At 49.7% G+C, this 15,254-nt stretch overlaps 1 protein-coding gene across 13 annotated transcripts in view; it reads left to right on the forward strand.

Moving 5' to 3' along the window:
* LOC116941200 (regulator of G-protein signaling 14-like) overlaps positions 1-15,254 on the forward strand; it is a 173,273-nt gene that overhangs the window by 92,215 nt on the left and 65,804 nt on the right. Inside the window, exon 1 of one of the 13 annotated variants that reach the window (XM_032951971.2) lies at positions 7,236-8,025. The exons of 10 other annotated variants lie outside the window; for them this stretch is intronic. In XM_032951971.2, the coding sequence (XP_032807862.2) occupies positions 7,936-8,025 (90 nt within the window). In that variant the 5' untranslated portion in view covers positions 7,236-7,935. Of the gene's footprint in view, positions 1-7,235; positions 8,026-12,188; positions 14,558-15,254 lie in introns of those variants that run through there. 2 more of the 13 variants (XM_032951976.2, XM_076066397.1) reach the window with 2 other exon arrangements.

Genomic DNA, 15,254 nt, shown 5'->3' on the forward strand with positions numbered 1-15,254 from the left:
CTCCCCTAGCCGTCGCCATCCTCTCGCAGTCTTGCAGCATTGACGATCCATCTCGCTCATGCACCCGGCAACATTTTCATCGCTCCATCTCGACATTGGATGCCCTCTCAGACACGCCCCCCCTCTCCTCTGGCTACCATTCCAACAGCAGTCTCGAATATGAACCCACCCGGGACCCACACCGTACCCACCCGGGACCTACTTGGGACCCACCTTGGCCCTCCCCCGTAACCAGCCCGCCCCCCCCCCCGCTCCCTCGCACTCACTTGGGCCCCACCCGGGACCCACCACAGCCCCATCCCGGACCCATCCCGGACCCACCTGGGACCCACTCGGAACCCGCCCGGGACCCACCTGGGACCCATCAAAGCCCCGCTCCAGACCCATCCCGGACCCACCTGGGACCCACTCGGAACCCGCCCGGGACCCACCTGGGACCCATCATAGCCCCGCTCCAGACCCATCCCCGACCCACCCGGGACCTAATGGAGACCAACTGGGACCCACCTGGGACCCATCATAGCCCCGCTCCAGACCCATCCCCGACCCACCCGGGACCTAATGGAGACCAACTGGGACCCACCTGGGACCCATCATAGCCCCGCTCCAGACCCATCCCCGACCCACCCGGGACCTAATGGAGACCAACTGGGACCCACCCCGTACCCACCCCAGACCTACCCCGGACCGAGCCCTCTTCCCGACTCACGACGTCTATTCACCAAGCTTACCAACTTTCCTCCACAGGCCGCATGTCTCCGATTCGCGTCGCTCTCCTTATCCATTGCGCTTGCCATTCTCTCAGTGGATTTATGGGCACGTAACTCCCGGTGCTTCTTTTGCATGCCCCTCCAGATTTTACTCCATTTCTTAGTGCTCAAGGCTTCCGAAATCATACGTCATAGCTGCCAACATTGCGCTGATTGATGTTCCAAATCGCTTTAGCTAATTCCTGAAAAATGCCCATTCCCCGTGTGAATATCCCACAGTATGCACGCATGTTAATTAGTTTACATCCAGACAGCTGAAAAATACGTCTTTGTGAAAGCCGTGCGATCAACTCTCGTTTCTGATATTCCACGAATGTTTATTTAAATGTCCTCCCCCCCCACTCACTTTCACTCCATGGCCGTTTCGATCGCACCCCTCGCTTTGCCCCTCCCCACCCCTTTCCTCGTCCCGCTTTGGGCCTAGCGAGAAGGGGGCTCGTGAATTTCGTTAGCGTGCATCACGCGGTTCGCTTCCGAAGGCAGCGTCGGCCGTTCGGCGCTTTACGAAGAGTCCGATTGCGCGCTTGCAGCTGTCATCTTGTGGGCGTCTGCGTGAGTGTCCGCGGCTCCAAACGTACCGCGAGGCTGGGATGGCCGCCGCTACTGAACTATTTTTTTTTATTGTACCAGGTGTAAGGCCCCACTGAGCTTTTCGCTCCTTGTCAGAAGCGGCCTGGCCGCAAATGATAGCTCAACGAAGTGGCTCATCGTCGTGTGGAACATTTATAGCAGCAGCCAAATACTCTAAACGTGCGACGTTGATTCTCAACATCGAGGGGGGGAAACCGGAGGGGCCGGAGAAAAATCCACGCGACCACAAGGAGAGAGAGAGAGAGAGAGACACGCAAACTCCAAATCCGCAGCAGGCGTCATGGTCAGGATCGAACCCACGACCTCCTGCAAACCAGGCGAGGTAGTTAACATCTCCTAGCCACCGTGATGATGAGAGAGACACAAATTCTAAATATACAGCAGCAGGTGACAGGGTCGGGATCGAACCCACGACCTCCTGCAAACCAGGCGAGGTAGTTAACATCTCCTAGCCACCAGCTCAGGCTCTCAACGTAGTGTTCTCACCCGGCGCCGGCAGGAAGAGGGAACGTGGCAGTCATCTCTCAGGATGCTCCCGTTTTGGCACACAGCACCGGAGACACAGCGTGGGGTTATGTTCGGTGGTATGTTTTAAAACAATATTAAATTCAACATTTTTAGGTAACGCCCCGCCACCATCTGTGCTGTATCACGTCACCAAGCGAATAATCCTTTCGGATCTCTCGCGGAGCCATGCATCCCTTCGTGTTAGAGAATGGCCCGCAGAAGCAGACATCACAGAGATGCTCCGGAGATCTCCGCAAATGCCGTCTGGCCTACACAGCAGCGGGCAGCACTTTCCCTCCAACTCTGCATATGGGAATAATGTTTGTTGCACGACAGTCAAACCCGTGTTTTAAATTCTCAGAGCAAGAATTTAGCCAAATAAGTGCAGGAGGGAATGTAATGGAAATCTTTTTTTGCGTGTGCAGTAACTGGTGACTTGAGGTGAGACCCGCTCCGCTTTGGAACTCGCTTTTAATCACGGGCGGCTGAAACCTGGGATTCAAACCCAGGCTCTCAGTGGTTGCCGCCACTCTGATCTCTGAGCCACCAGGCCACCTCTTGACCTTCGACCCTTTATTCTGGTTATGGATGCGCGTCTGGTTGTGGCGTTCAGCACAGCGGTTTGCCGGACGGCTCTTTGAACCCAGGAGAAGGAGTTGTATTCCTGGCCACGGCTAACACGTCAGTGTGGGGTTATATCTGAGTGGGTCGTGGCCACCCTCCCACCGCAACTTCGCCAGCCCACGCTGACTGACCGTCTCGGCGGATTCACGGTCGAGCAATCCCCAGCGACCGACACGCCATTGGCAGGCCTCCAGTCAGCAGTGGGCTGACGAGGGCCTGTAAATCAAATGAAAACCATACCATGGCTTCTTATCTACAATTACACACACTAAATCAAGGTCAGAGAGTGTCAGTGGTCCGACGGCAAGCACTCTCTATCGTCGCCATCCAGGCACTGGCATTAAAAATAAGGTTATCACACATCTCAACTGTCCTTGCATTACCACATTGACGGGCATTATCACACACTCGCAAAGGAAGTGGCAGCAGCATGATGCAACAGCGGTGGCCACATGGCACGGCTGCTGCTGGAGCACCCAGTTCCTGCCTCGGGTTGATTGACGATCCAGAACTCAGCGATTCGCTGAACGAAGTGGATTATCACGTGGACATTTATAGCATCCAAATAGTCTAAACGTTTGGTGTTTCTAAATGTGGAGAGAAAAACCGGAGGGCCCGGAGAAAATTGCACGCGACCATGGGGAGAGAGAGAGAGACACGCAAACTCCACATATACAGCAGGCGTCAGGGTCAGGATCGAACCCACGACCTCCTGCATACCGGGCGAGATAGTTAACATCTCCTAGACACCGTGATGATGATGAGAGAGAGAGACACGCAAACTCCACATACACAGCAGGTGTCAGGGTCGGGATCGAACCCACGACCTCCTGCATACCAGGCGAGGTAGTTAACATCTCCTAGCCACCGTGATGATGATGAGAGAGAGAGACGCAAACTCCACATACACAGCAGGCGTTAGGGTAGGGATCGAACCCACGACCTCCTGCATACGGGGCGAGATAGTTAACATCTCCTAGCCACCGTGATGATGAGAGAGAGACACGCAAACTCCACATACACAGCAGGCGTCAGGGTCGGGATCGAACCCACGACCTCCTGCACACCAGGCGATATAGTTAACATCTCCTAGCCACCGTGATGATGATGAGAGACGCAAACTCCACATACACAGCAGGCGTCAAGGTCGGGATCGAACCCACGACCTCCTGCATACCGGGCGAGGTAGTTAACATCTCCTAGCCACCGTGATGATGATGAGAGAGAGAGACACGCAAACTCCACATACACAGCAGGCGTCAGGGTCAGGATCGAACCCACGACCTCCTGCGTACCGAGCGAGGTAGTTAACATCTCACCAACGCACTGCCCCACGTTATTACCCATCTCCCCTAGTCGTTAACAACCCCGCTCAATTCAAGTTTTAACTTTCAACTGCGCCGCTTCGTTGTTGCTGGCGGCTTAACGCCTCGAGCCTCTGGGCCCCGTGCCCGGCGACCGTGACGTGAGTTGGACCGTGACAACGACAGCGGCGGCGGCGGCGGCGGTGGCCCTGTCGCGAATCTCGCGGTGACAGTCGAGCAGGCGCGTCGCTTTCTCTCTCTCTCACCGTCGCGAGTGGGCGACGGTGATCTTCATCTCCTCTCCGGCGGAGATGAACATCACGTCACCGGCAGCGATAAGTGGCGATGGTGAACTTGTGAGTGGCGGCTGCGTCGGTGGTGAGCGTTCTTGAGGCTTGGTGAGTCATTGACGACTACCGCTGAGTCAGCAGTCGTCATGGGCGACAGAGTCGTCTTAATGTTTAGCGAGAGACATGTTATCTCAAGGAATCCATTCATCTACTGGTTATCGGTTTGGTTATTCTACAGGCGTGCACCGCCAGTGCACCGCCTGTAATCCGCGATGGTGGTCAGCGGGAAAGCTCGAGATGACTTTGGGAAGTGTGAAGAGGTCTGACATCAATCATTGCCGCGTGCAAAAAACAGATATGGTAGAGGCAGAGATGTTGGGGCGTTGTGGTGGCTAGGAGATGTTTACTTCCTCGCCTGGTATGCAGGAGGGCGTGGGTTCGATCCCGACCTCCCATGGTCGCGTGGATTTTTCTCCGGGTCCTCCGGTTATTCCCTTCACGTTTAGAATAAACATCACGCATTTAGAGTATTTGACTGCGATACATTTCCACGTGATAATTCAATTCGTTGAGCTATCATTTGTAATGGCCAGGTCTCTTCTGAAGAACAGCTGTGTAGCTCTGTGGGCCTTACCTGGTAAAATAAAAAAAAGCTTCGTTAAGTATTTGAGAGTGTGATGCGTAACCTTGCCGAGCTGAAATATGCAAAAAAAATTAGTCGGTGCACGATATGGACTTGAAAAAAAAGATTTTGATCTTCCTTTCAATACAGGTACATTCAGAGCTTGTTTCAGGAATTTCATGGAAGGATTGGGTAAGAAGACTTGAAGCATCAGCGGTAGCACATGGCAAGAAAGTGTGGAAGTGACAGGACAAAAGAGCTCCTGATGTGTTGGGCACATGTGCAGGAGTGAGGAGGGGAGGGAGGGCAGGTTACCGGGACGGGCACTGAATGGGTCACCAGGGGGCAGCGACCAAAGGGGAGATCTGAAGCCAGATGGTGGGGTGCTTTAAAGGGGGGCGGGGGGGGGGGCTTGAGGTCAAGTATTGAGATAAGCGAAAAATACTGAATCTCATAAAATGGAGGAAGCGATGGGAAGGTGTGCTGACATCCACAGCTTTGAGTGTGATGACTTCTTGACCTTTATATGTTGAGATATTCTCTCTTCATGAAGTCCGGTTTCTAACTCTTCACCCTCTGTCTATATTTACCGAGTAATTATCATGACATTCCACCGGAAAATAATTGGGCAAAACCAGTTTTTTCCCCAGCGGATGGCATCATAACTCTAATGCCTAAAACCTGTCCCTGGACAGAGCTGACTAATTAGGTCCCAATCCATAACAAGACAAAGATCCCCCGTATAGCGTTAACAGACTGTTGGGGCAAGTGCTGTTAGCGAGCACCTATGAAGGCCGGCACGGCACACTGGGGGTGGGTGGCCAGCACCACGCCCAGCCGCCTTTGTCTCCCCAGTAGCGATATTAACACATCACACCAGGTACTCATTTTATGCGGAGTCGACCTAGAGGGGAGGCCCAGGACCGGTTCGAATAATCGTCACTGGTGTTTTGGCCGTGAACGGGAATCGAACCCGGGACGCCGGGTTTGTAGTACAGCGTGCTAACCGCTCCCCAATCCACAACACGCACACACATGCGGTTTCATGCCTTCATGCCGCAAAATGTTTTCGCAATTTGTCGAAGTCTTTCTCAACACTCGTGCATTTATAGTTGCGCTCTCCAATGCCTGTACGGGCAGTTGCGCTTACGTAAATATGTATATATTTACGTTTGTGTGTGTAGGAGCACTGCTGCACACACATGCTGTGACCTGCAGAACCCTTTCCACAAATCCACAAGTTGCTGAGCTCTCTTCCACCTTGCAAGAGGCATTATATTTTTTTTCCACTGGAAACGAATCGGACTTACGATTAACACAAAAAGCAGTTCTAACAAAAACGAATTTTCAATTTGCATTGAAAGCGCATGGCTCCAGTGGCTTCCTAACATCGGAAGGAAGAGCATTCCAGACAGCCGCAGAAGAGCATCTGAATGCACGCGATGCGGTGACCGTGTTTGTTCCATGGTTAGCCAAAAGCCGCTGCTGCGAGGATGACCAGCGGAGTTTTATGGCACAACACCTCACCATCACTACCCAAAACCGGATCTGGCTACCCGCACATCCGACTGGCACGGTTGGCTACGTACGGTGCAAAAGAAGTTCAACGTACGTACACACAGCTCGAAGAAGGCAAAGATTTCTTGTTGAACTCCTTCCTTGTTTCTTTTTTAAAGTTGGCTTGGCGACATTGACGGTGCAGAAAGGGTTGTCACTGCAGGGCGGCTCCCACAAGCTGGGTTCTGACTTTCTGTGGAATCTCTCACCCCTCCCAGACCTCACGCTCGTGCTGACTTGGCAGGACTACTGCTGCTGCTGCTGCTACTGCTGCTGTGTCGCCCTCCGATGTTGTTTCCGGGTTGTGCGGCGTGCCGCCCGCTCCGCGCGCTGCGCGTCCTCCAAGAAGCACGTAGAGCACCAAACGTCAGACAATTGTGCATGGGGACACCCACATGGTCGGCCGTGGCAATGCCACTGTTTACTCCAGCTCAGGGAGAAAGAGAGGGCGCTTGGTGCAGAATCAGCGATTGTCCGTGGCGCGCGTTGTTTGGCAAATAGCGGGGATAGTTTACTGCTGCTCGTGTTTTTAAGGATTGGATGGGGTTCTGCGAAAAATCGCGGTGGCAAGATGTTAACTACCTCGCCTAGTATGCAGGAAGTCGTGGGTTCGATGCCAACCCTGACGCCCGTATATTTGGAGTGTGCATGGTCTCTCTCCCCGTGGCCGTGTGGATTTTTCTCCGGATCTTCCAGTTTTTCCTTCTTTATATAAAATCAACACGTTATATCATGGGATCTCCTTTGCCAGTACCAAAATATGAGAAGAGGTTTTCCCCTTTTTTCTGACAACAAAACAGGTGTTAAGATGTTAAAACACCAAACTGAAACCTTTGAAAAGGAATCATGTGTGCATTAACCACAATACTTGTGGCCAGGATGCAAACAAAATACATACTCGAATAGCATATGCAGTGTCTTTGAAACTGATTTAATGCATATGCTATCAGAGTATGATTTTTGTTTGCATCCTGACCACAAGTATTGTGGTGAATGCACACATGATTCCTTGTCAAAGGTTTCAGTTTGGTGTTTTAACATCTTAACACGGCTGTTTTGTTGCCAGAAAAAAAGGGGAAAAACCTTTTTCTCAAAATCCATATGCTCTGAGTAATTTGACTGCTGTAAATTTCCACATGACAAGCCACTTGGTTGAGCTGTCATTTGCGAGCAAGTCGCTTTAAAAAAAAACAGCTACACAGGTCAGTGGGCCTTGCCTGGTTACACAAAATGGTATCAGCAGAGACAGCTTCCACTCACACGTGCCCATCGTGCGCAATTCTCGCAGCGTGTGGCAATTGCGGTCACCTGCTGTTCGCCTGCCTCAGTCGCGTTATTAATTCGCCGATCACCCTTGCAGAAACTGTTTTTGCTTTGCTCACACTCATTGAGCACAACTTGCGGCGGTGCGTACTTCAGTTTACGGAGCCAAATAAGGCGGCGGGCGGTAGAGCGTGCCGGCAAAATACGAGCGCCACTTTGCCGTGCTGCTTTCCACGATCAATTTCAGCTGCGCCACGCTTTTTTTTGTTTTTTTATTTCCCCCCGCACCAGTTAATGGAAGCGAGTTTAGACGGGACGTCAACACTATTTCGCTCTCCTCGTCGCGCCATCGATGCCGTTGTCTCGAGGCGAAGGAGGCACTCGGATCTCTCACCGAGCGGCAGCGCATGACCCTTCCTGTTCGAGGACGGCCCACGGAAGTGGATATCGCTGATCTGTCCCTGAGGCCTCTTCAGATGACCTCCGGTGTGCACGCGGTAGGGGAGAACGCATCCCCACTCGCTCTGCCCTGTGGCAGTGATGTTCGTCGGGCGACACTCAAACCGATATTTCTCATTGTCAGAGTTGAATTTTTTGTCCAGTTGAGTGACGAACGAAATGTAAGGTGACGGTTGTTTTGGTGCAGTCGTTTGCTACTAGGCTGAGACCATCAACCTACTGGGCGTCAGTAAAAAAAAGAGAGCCTCATGACTCAGGCGATTTCTCCAGGATAAATACAAATTCTGATTCTCATTCTGAAGCCACTACACCTGAGAACCCAGGTTAATGAACCTCACAATTAGAATTGTGACTATTCACTTCATGATGTATTTATGGGAGAATTGCACACACGTGCAAAATGTGTTAATGCTCGTTCAAGGTGACGATGCGTGGCCTGACGGCAGATGGTGGAACCGCGAGCACACGGCATCCCGCGTCTGCAGCGGAGCCTATTGATGATCCGCACAACATGCTGATTCCTGCTGCTCTGCGTGCACATGTTTGCATTAAAGCTATCGTTTTCGTCACCATGGTTTGTTAACTGCATTTCTTATTTACTGAGAAATTTGGCCTGCGGCACTCCGGTTGACAGTGCTTGAGGGTCAACATGGTGAAGTTGCGGGTTCAAATAACCGGTTGGGTTTCACGGAACCCATCATCACTTTGTGGTTGATCAAATAGGCACTAGCATGCGGGAAGTCTACAGTGGTTGGTGGTCCCACCTGGGGGAATGTGTAGGTGCCGTGGTGGCTAGGAGATGTTAACTACCTCGCCTGGCGTACAGAAGGTCGTGGGTTCGAACCCGACCCTGATGCCTGCTGCTGCTGTATATTTGCAGTTTGAATGTTCACTCTTCCCGTGGTTGCATGGATATTTCTCCAGGTCTTCCTGTTTTCCCCTCCACATTTAGAATCATGCATTTACAGTATTTCCCTGCTATAAATTTCCATGTGATAACCCACTTCATATTCTTGGTTCTTTTGGTAAATTCACGTAGAAGGGAAACGAATAAAATAATAAAAATAAAATAAAATAGAATTCTCACGACGTTTTGGCCACAACGCAAGCAGCCGTCCTCAGGTGAAGAACAGAGCTGTCAGAAAGGCTTAAAATACGCTGCCAAGCTTAGCAGTGTTCATTACGATGCTTTCTTTCCGACAGCTCTGTTTCTTCACCTGAGGACGGCTGCTTGCGTTGTGGCCGAAACGTCGTGAGAATTTTTTATTTATTTTATTTTATTATTTCCCTTCTACGTGACTTTACCGAAAGAACCAAGAATATGAATCCCTGCAGTCACGAAAGCTTTAAATCGAAAAATATAACCCACTTGGTTGAGCTATCATTTGTTTCCAAGTCATTTCTGAAAAAGAGATAGCTTTGTGGGCCTTACGTGGTAAAATAAAAAAAAACTGTTTCATTTTACATTTTTGTAAATTCCACCAATGGCTTTTTAACTCGTGTTCTTGGATCCTGGGGAAGAGCAACGCGGTGAATGAGTCATCTGCAGGTGTGGCTAAAGGGGTTATATGGTTGAGGGTTGTGGGCACAGCTAAAGAGGCAGAGGAGCCTCTTAGAGGCACCCACAAAGTAGCAGTGGGATTCTTAGGGGATCAGAGAACAATGCAGTTATTCACGTCAACAATATTGTGTTGTTTCGTTATATTTATATGCAGTGCTCTTGCCATACACATCTGAAAATCCAGCAGGATACGTTTCACAAACCTGTCTCTGCTGATGAGACCCAGACAGTGAAAACCGGTCGAGAGTTTGCCTGCCAAAACAAATGCTGCTTTATAATATTTGTCTGGATATCCAACAAAAAAACTCAACACTTCATCAATAACACTGCCCTAATTATAAAAAGCGCATAGGCCAGAGAGGTAGGGCCGTTCTGTGTACAGGGGCTCATCTACTTACGAACTTTCGACTTACGAACATTCAGAGATACAAACAAACCTGTCCCGTATGTCAAGTTGGCTGTTTGGACCGAGAGTCGTAAGTCCAACTGCCGTGCAATAGATGGGGCGGTGGTGGCATCTGCAGAACATGAAGAACCAGTGGCATCTACATCGACGGGAGAGTATACAACTTTTAAAGCCATTCCCCATGTTTAGTGTAGGAGTAACGTTTGAATTACGACCAAATCGACTTCCGAACAGACCTCTGGAACCTAGCTCGTGCATAAGTAGAGGAGTCGTTGTACTGTGACGAAGGGCCATTGCCTGACACTCCACCTGTTATTAACTTTTCTTTTGAAGGCCACAATACTGTGTTGGATTTGTTTATCAGAATTAGAATACGTGTTTATACTGGAGGAATCCGATGAGCTATAAAGCTCTTTTACACAGATGTCCAGTAGGGGCGGGTAAGAGCGTTACGACAATACACAGCAACACGACAGGCGTACAAAGTCTAGTAAAGGTAAACAAATCACTTAAAAACATGTACAAATAAAACGATACTATTGTTTATCTTTTCAGGTAAAACCCACTGATGCATTAACTTATTTTTCAGAAGCGACCTGGCCCCCAATGATAGCTCACCAAATGGCTCATCATGTATAGCAGCAAAGTCATCTAAATGACCTGTAAGTTCAGAATTGCCACTTCATGGAATTCGTACTGTAATGGCAATAAGTACAATGTGCTTTCATCAAGAGTTACATTCTTTAAAGATAAAATCACTTCAACTGTTGGATGTCCCGCGTGGCTTGTGGACAGTAACGCGGGGACACAGGCCACACAGATCCACGCTGTTCCCTTTGTCGTCTTCCAGTGTTTGTAGAAGTCTTTTCCGAAATGTTTCCGTAATTTTACGTCACTTTTATTTTGTCCGAATGTTTTCTTTCCCCCCCCCCTTCACGAATGAATACTTCAACAACTTGTGCTTAATTCATCGTCATCAGAATCATCACCATCTCCCAGCGGTGGTGGCTCAGCAGTTAAAACCACGGTGCAAGTAGCTTAAATCCCCCACCCCGACTCTCTCTCTGTCTGTCCACCCAGCCGTATGGATATGTGCGTGTACATCGTGGTGGGTAATGTGGTGGGGCAAAGTGTGGGTACTCACACCTCTTACAAAATGTTTGCCCAGCACGGAAGAGCAGTCCACGCACCCATAGCAATGGGCTCTGTCGATCTCCCAATGGCATGAGAAAGACAAGGCAGGGGCTCCACCATTTACCTGTGCTAAATGCATTCTTTGTATTATTATTTTATTATGGATGTTATTTTATTCTTTATAGTTATTTGCTACTGTCCAAGCAAGCCTGGAATTATATATGGGGGGTTTTTTTGTCAATGATTTATGTTATTTTTTTTTATTTGCTGGACAAGGCTGGAAGGCTCTGGAAAGACGTTGCCCACAGGGATTTGTTAGTGAGCGAATAAATAGAAAAAGGCCATCTGCACTTTAAAACTAAATATGATGTTAGTCCACTGGCCTAAGGGCCTAATCGACTCGTGTTTTCCAGCAGTATTTGTCAAAGCAAGCAAGAGTTTGCGTGGCCTTGTTTGAGCAAGCCACGATTTTTTTATTTCCAAAAGAGGAACTTTTCGATAACATAAAAGAGGAATTCGCTTACTGGATATTGTTAGTTCTCCTTCCCCGTTTGCTCGGGTTGCATTGTACACATTAATAATGACGTAATACACAGATAAGGTACCCGCTTTCGTCACTGAAATAGCACATCGAGCAAACAATTGATGCTTATGGTTCACATCGTGGTGCCTGTCACCAGATCAGTCGGAACTCCTCCGATCTCGCCAAATGTGCGGACGTATATATAATGTTAAACTTATATTCTTGGTTCTTTCGGTAAAGTCACGTTGAAGGGAAACAATAAAATAATAAAATATATATAAAACAATACAATTCTCACGACGTTTCGACTGCAACACAAGCAGTCATCATCAGGTGTGAAAACCAACGGCAAGAACCGCCACTTCTTTCAAATGTTCTTGCCGTTGGTTTTCACACCTGATGATGACTGCTTGTGTTGCAGTCGAAACGTCGTGAGAATTTTATTGTTTTATATATTTTTTATTATTTTATTGCTTCCCTTCAACGTGACGTTACCGAAAGAACCAAGAATATGAATCACTGCAGTCACGAAAGCTTTAAATCAAAATTTAATGTTGAACTTCTTTCGCGCCGTGCGTAGCCAACCGTGCTAATCGGAGGTGCGGAGGAAGGACAACAAACCTAAACGCAAAACAATAAACTTCTAAAGAAGCGAGTTTTCAATCTAGCTCCAGTTGCTTCCTGTTATCGGAAGGAAGAGCGACGTCGCCATTGATGATTGGCCCTGGACAGCGCGTGCATTGGTAAGCACCATGCACGGCAGGCCGTTTTAGGCTTCTGTGGGGCTTATGTGGTTGGGAGCGGAGGTCAACGCAGCGGAATCCATTGTACTGCACTGCATCTATGCTCCCCGCCTTTTACCAATCCTCACCGACCGGCGTCGCAAAGCACTGTGAGGTCACGACCCCCGCGGGGGGTGGCGGGGAGAGGCCCTGGCCTGGCGGGGGACTGACAAAGAGTTCTACAGGGCCCTTACAGGCAGGGCCCTTACAGGTGCGATACCCGGCCCTGGTGGGGTGAAACGTCGAGGCGGACACGGGGCAACTGCGTAAGAGCGTCAAGGTTCAAAGTCCACGGAGGGCATCAGGCAATCGCTGCGGGTGTGGGGATCAAGCCTGTCGTAGGAGGCGCTGGACACAAACGCGGCTGACGGTGATTGCGGCATGTGGAGCAGCATAGATGGAGTGTCGAGGCGTCTCGTGCGGTAATAACCCTGAAGGCTCGGGGCTCCCGGCACTACAAGCCGAGGCTGCCACGGAGCGCACGGGAAAAGTAATCTGCCGTGGCTTATTTCGCATCGCAGGAAACCGTTATTGCACTCTTTCTCATCATAGTCTCGCCATTAATGTGCAATGCTCCTCTGCCGCTCTGAGTTCAATTGGCTATTCGTGGATAAAAGAACAATTACTCTTGGTATAGAAGTCATTCCACAGCGGTATTTGTATTGCTGCTGCCAGGGCTGACGCATCAAATTAAGCTGAATTATTGGGTCAAATGTATATATATTTAATGTGGAGCCTGTTCTGATAAACTACACATTATTAGCTTTCAAATGACATCTCGCTCGAGGAAGAGTCGTTTGTACAAAGGTACATTGTACATAATGGCAGATTAGCTGCTTAGTTATATTTACAGTACACATCAAGAGTTCATATTTATAATGCGATGCCTATACCCTTGTCCAAGTACCACGAGCAGATAGACCACAATCGGTGGGGTGGATCATTGATTGGGAATGTGTTTTCCTGAATCAGGACATTTATTTATTTTGGATGAATCCGATGAGCTACAAAGCTCTTTTTTCACAGATGTCCAGTGTAATCCTCCGTACGTTTCACATTCAATGCCGATGATTGTAGATAACCCTCCAATCCAACAAAATGAACCCTGCAGAGGATGAATGCCTCACAAGTCCCGTGACATACAGGACAGTGCTCGATGAGGCTCTGTCCGCCACGGGCACATGACTTGTTTAGTCTCTTCGTGTCTGATGTGTGAAACAATACCTCGATGGCTTCACACATCACCCTGAGGAGCCGTTCTGCAATTGCACACTCAGGGCCTCTGTGACAGCTGCCATTTAGCAGCTCCTCGACTGCCAATGAGACACGTGGCTGGCTGTGATGTGCGTGGCTAAAACAAGGTCAAAAGGGGGCTGCCATGTAAATATATTTGTGTCTTTAGTTTTGTCGACATCGATTAGCAGCACGGTTGGCTACGTACGCGGTGCGAAAGGCATTCAACGTACACGCACGACGTACATTTGAGCTAATCACGTGAGGAGGCTAGATGAATGGGTAGCTTTAAATGTATATGCGCTATGCATGATGATTGGGATGCTGCGATTGGGTTGCCACCTGTGTGTGGGTTTGCATCAGACATTCTGGGATTTGGAATCCGTGTACGGGTGACAGGAATTGATACCGAACGAAGATCGGGTGGTATTGTGCTGAACGTTCGGACATTAAATTGCGCAGGTGTGATAGACCTCGGCTAGAACACCTGTTTCATTGCCAGAAAGGGTAAAACCTATTCTTATTTTTCAGACCTAGGCTGTCTGATTTTTGTTTATATATATATAAATGTTTGGCCTGTGGAGAAGTTGACAACCCTACGCTGCTGTGGTGGAATGGTTAGCACACCGGACTTGCAATCCAATCGAATCCCGGCGTGGCGGCGGAATGAATGTGGACAAGTTTCTTAACCCAACCCACCAACCTCCGCCCACCTGGCCGCATAAATGGGTAACAACCACAGACGATCGACCGGTCGCGCGTGCGGTGGTGGGTGATATGTGGCTACTCCCACCACTTCTAAGCGCCTCGTGCCAGCCTAGAAGAGTTGTCGTGCTTATGCCTGACTGAAGGAGGACTTTGTCTGTGGAGCTACGAGACGGAGCACTGTTCAGCTCTGCCTGCTGGGAGACAACCTCTTTTGACAGTGGCGGTGAGCAAATTCATTTCAGGGCTGAACCTTTTTTTTAAAAAAAAAAATACCTTTTATGTCGATTGAATACACACGAGGAGGGGTAATGTCGGTCATTCGGATAATGAGAGCTGCGCCCGAGCTCACCGTCTTTTACGCATGTTTCAGTCGTCGTTATTTAACCTCCGTTGTGTTTTATCGAGTGTCCCATGCGCTGGCAGGCGTGATGTCGCCGTTCCGTGCCCGCGCGCGAGCTCTAGAATCTGGCACGCAGCGCCGCGCGTCGTTCATCGATCGGTGGACGGGGCACGCTGTCCCTCGCCGCCGCCGCCGCCGTCCGTCCGTCCGTGCCATTGCTTTGCTCAGAAGGCGCGGACTGTGTCGTGGAAGTGGGCGCTTGTTGCTGGCGTCTCGTCGGGATTGTCTCGTGACACCGCCCGCGCTCACGAGGGGCACAGCAGCGATGACGGGAGGTTCATTCAGACAGGCGTCAAACGTCGCCAAATATCGGGAGGAGAGTGCTCGCGCGTTGCACTTTAATATTGGGGGGGGGAAAATTACAGTTCTCCTGAGTGCATTATAGCACGGTTATTTGTAACAGGAGATATGTCTGAAACTCCCTCTCCTATAAACCTCATCTGAATGCGTCTTTAATATATTTTTATTATTATTATTCTGATCTGAAAAAAACGTGTTGGCTTCCCATCTGCGAGTTGTA

Source organism: Petromyzon marinus, chromosome 11 (genome assembly GCF_048934315.1).
Source record: "Petromyzon marinus isolate PM22_M1 ecotype Great Lakes invasive population chromosome 11, UKy_Petmar_22M1.pri1.0, whole genome shotgun sequence".
Classification (NCBI taxonomy): Eukaryota; Metazoa; Chordata; class Hyperoartia; order Petromyzontiformes; family Petromyzontidae; genus Petromyzon; species Petromyzon marinus.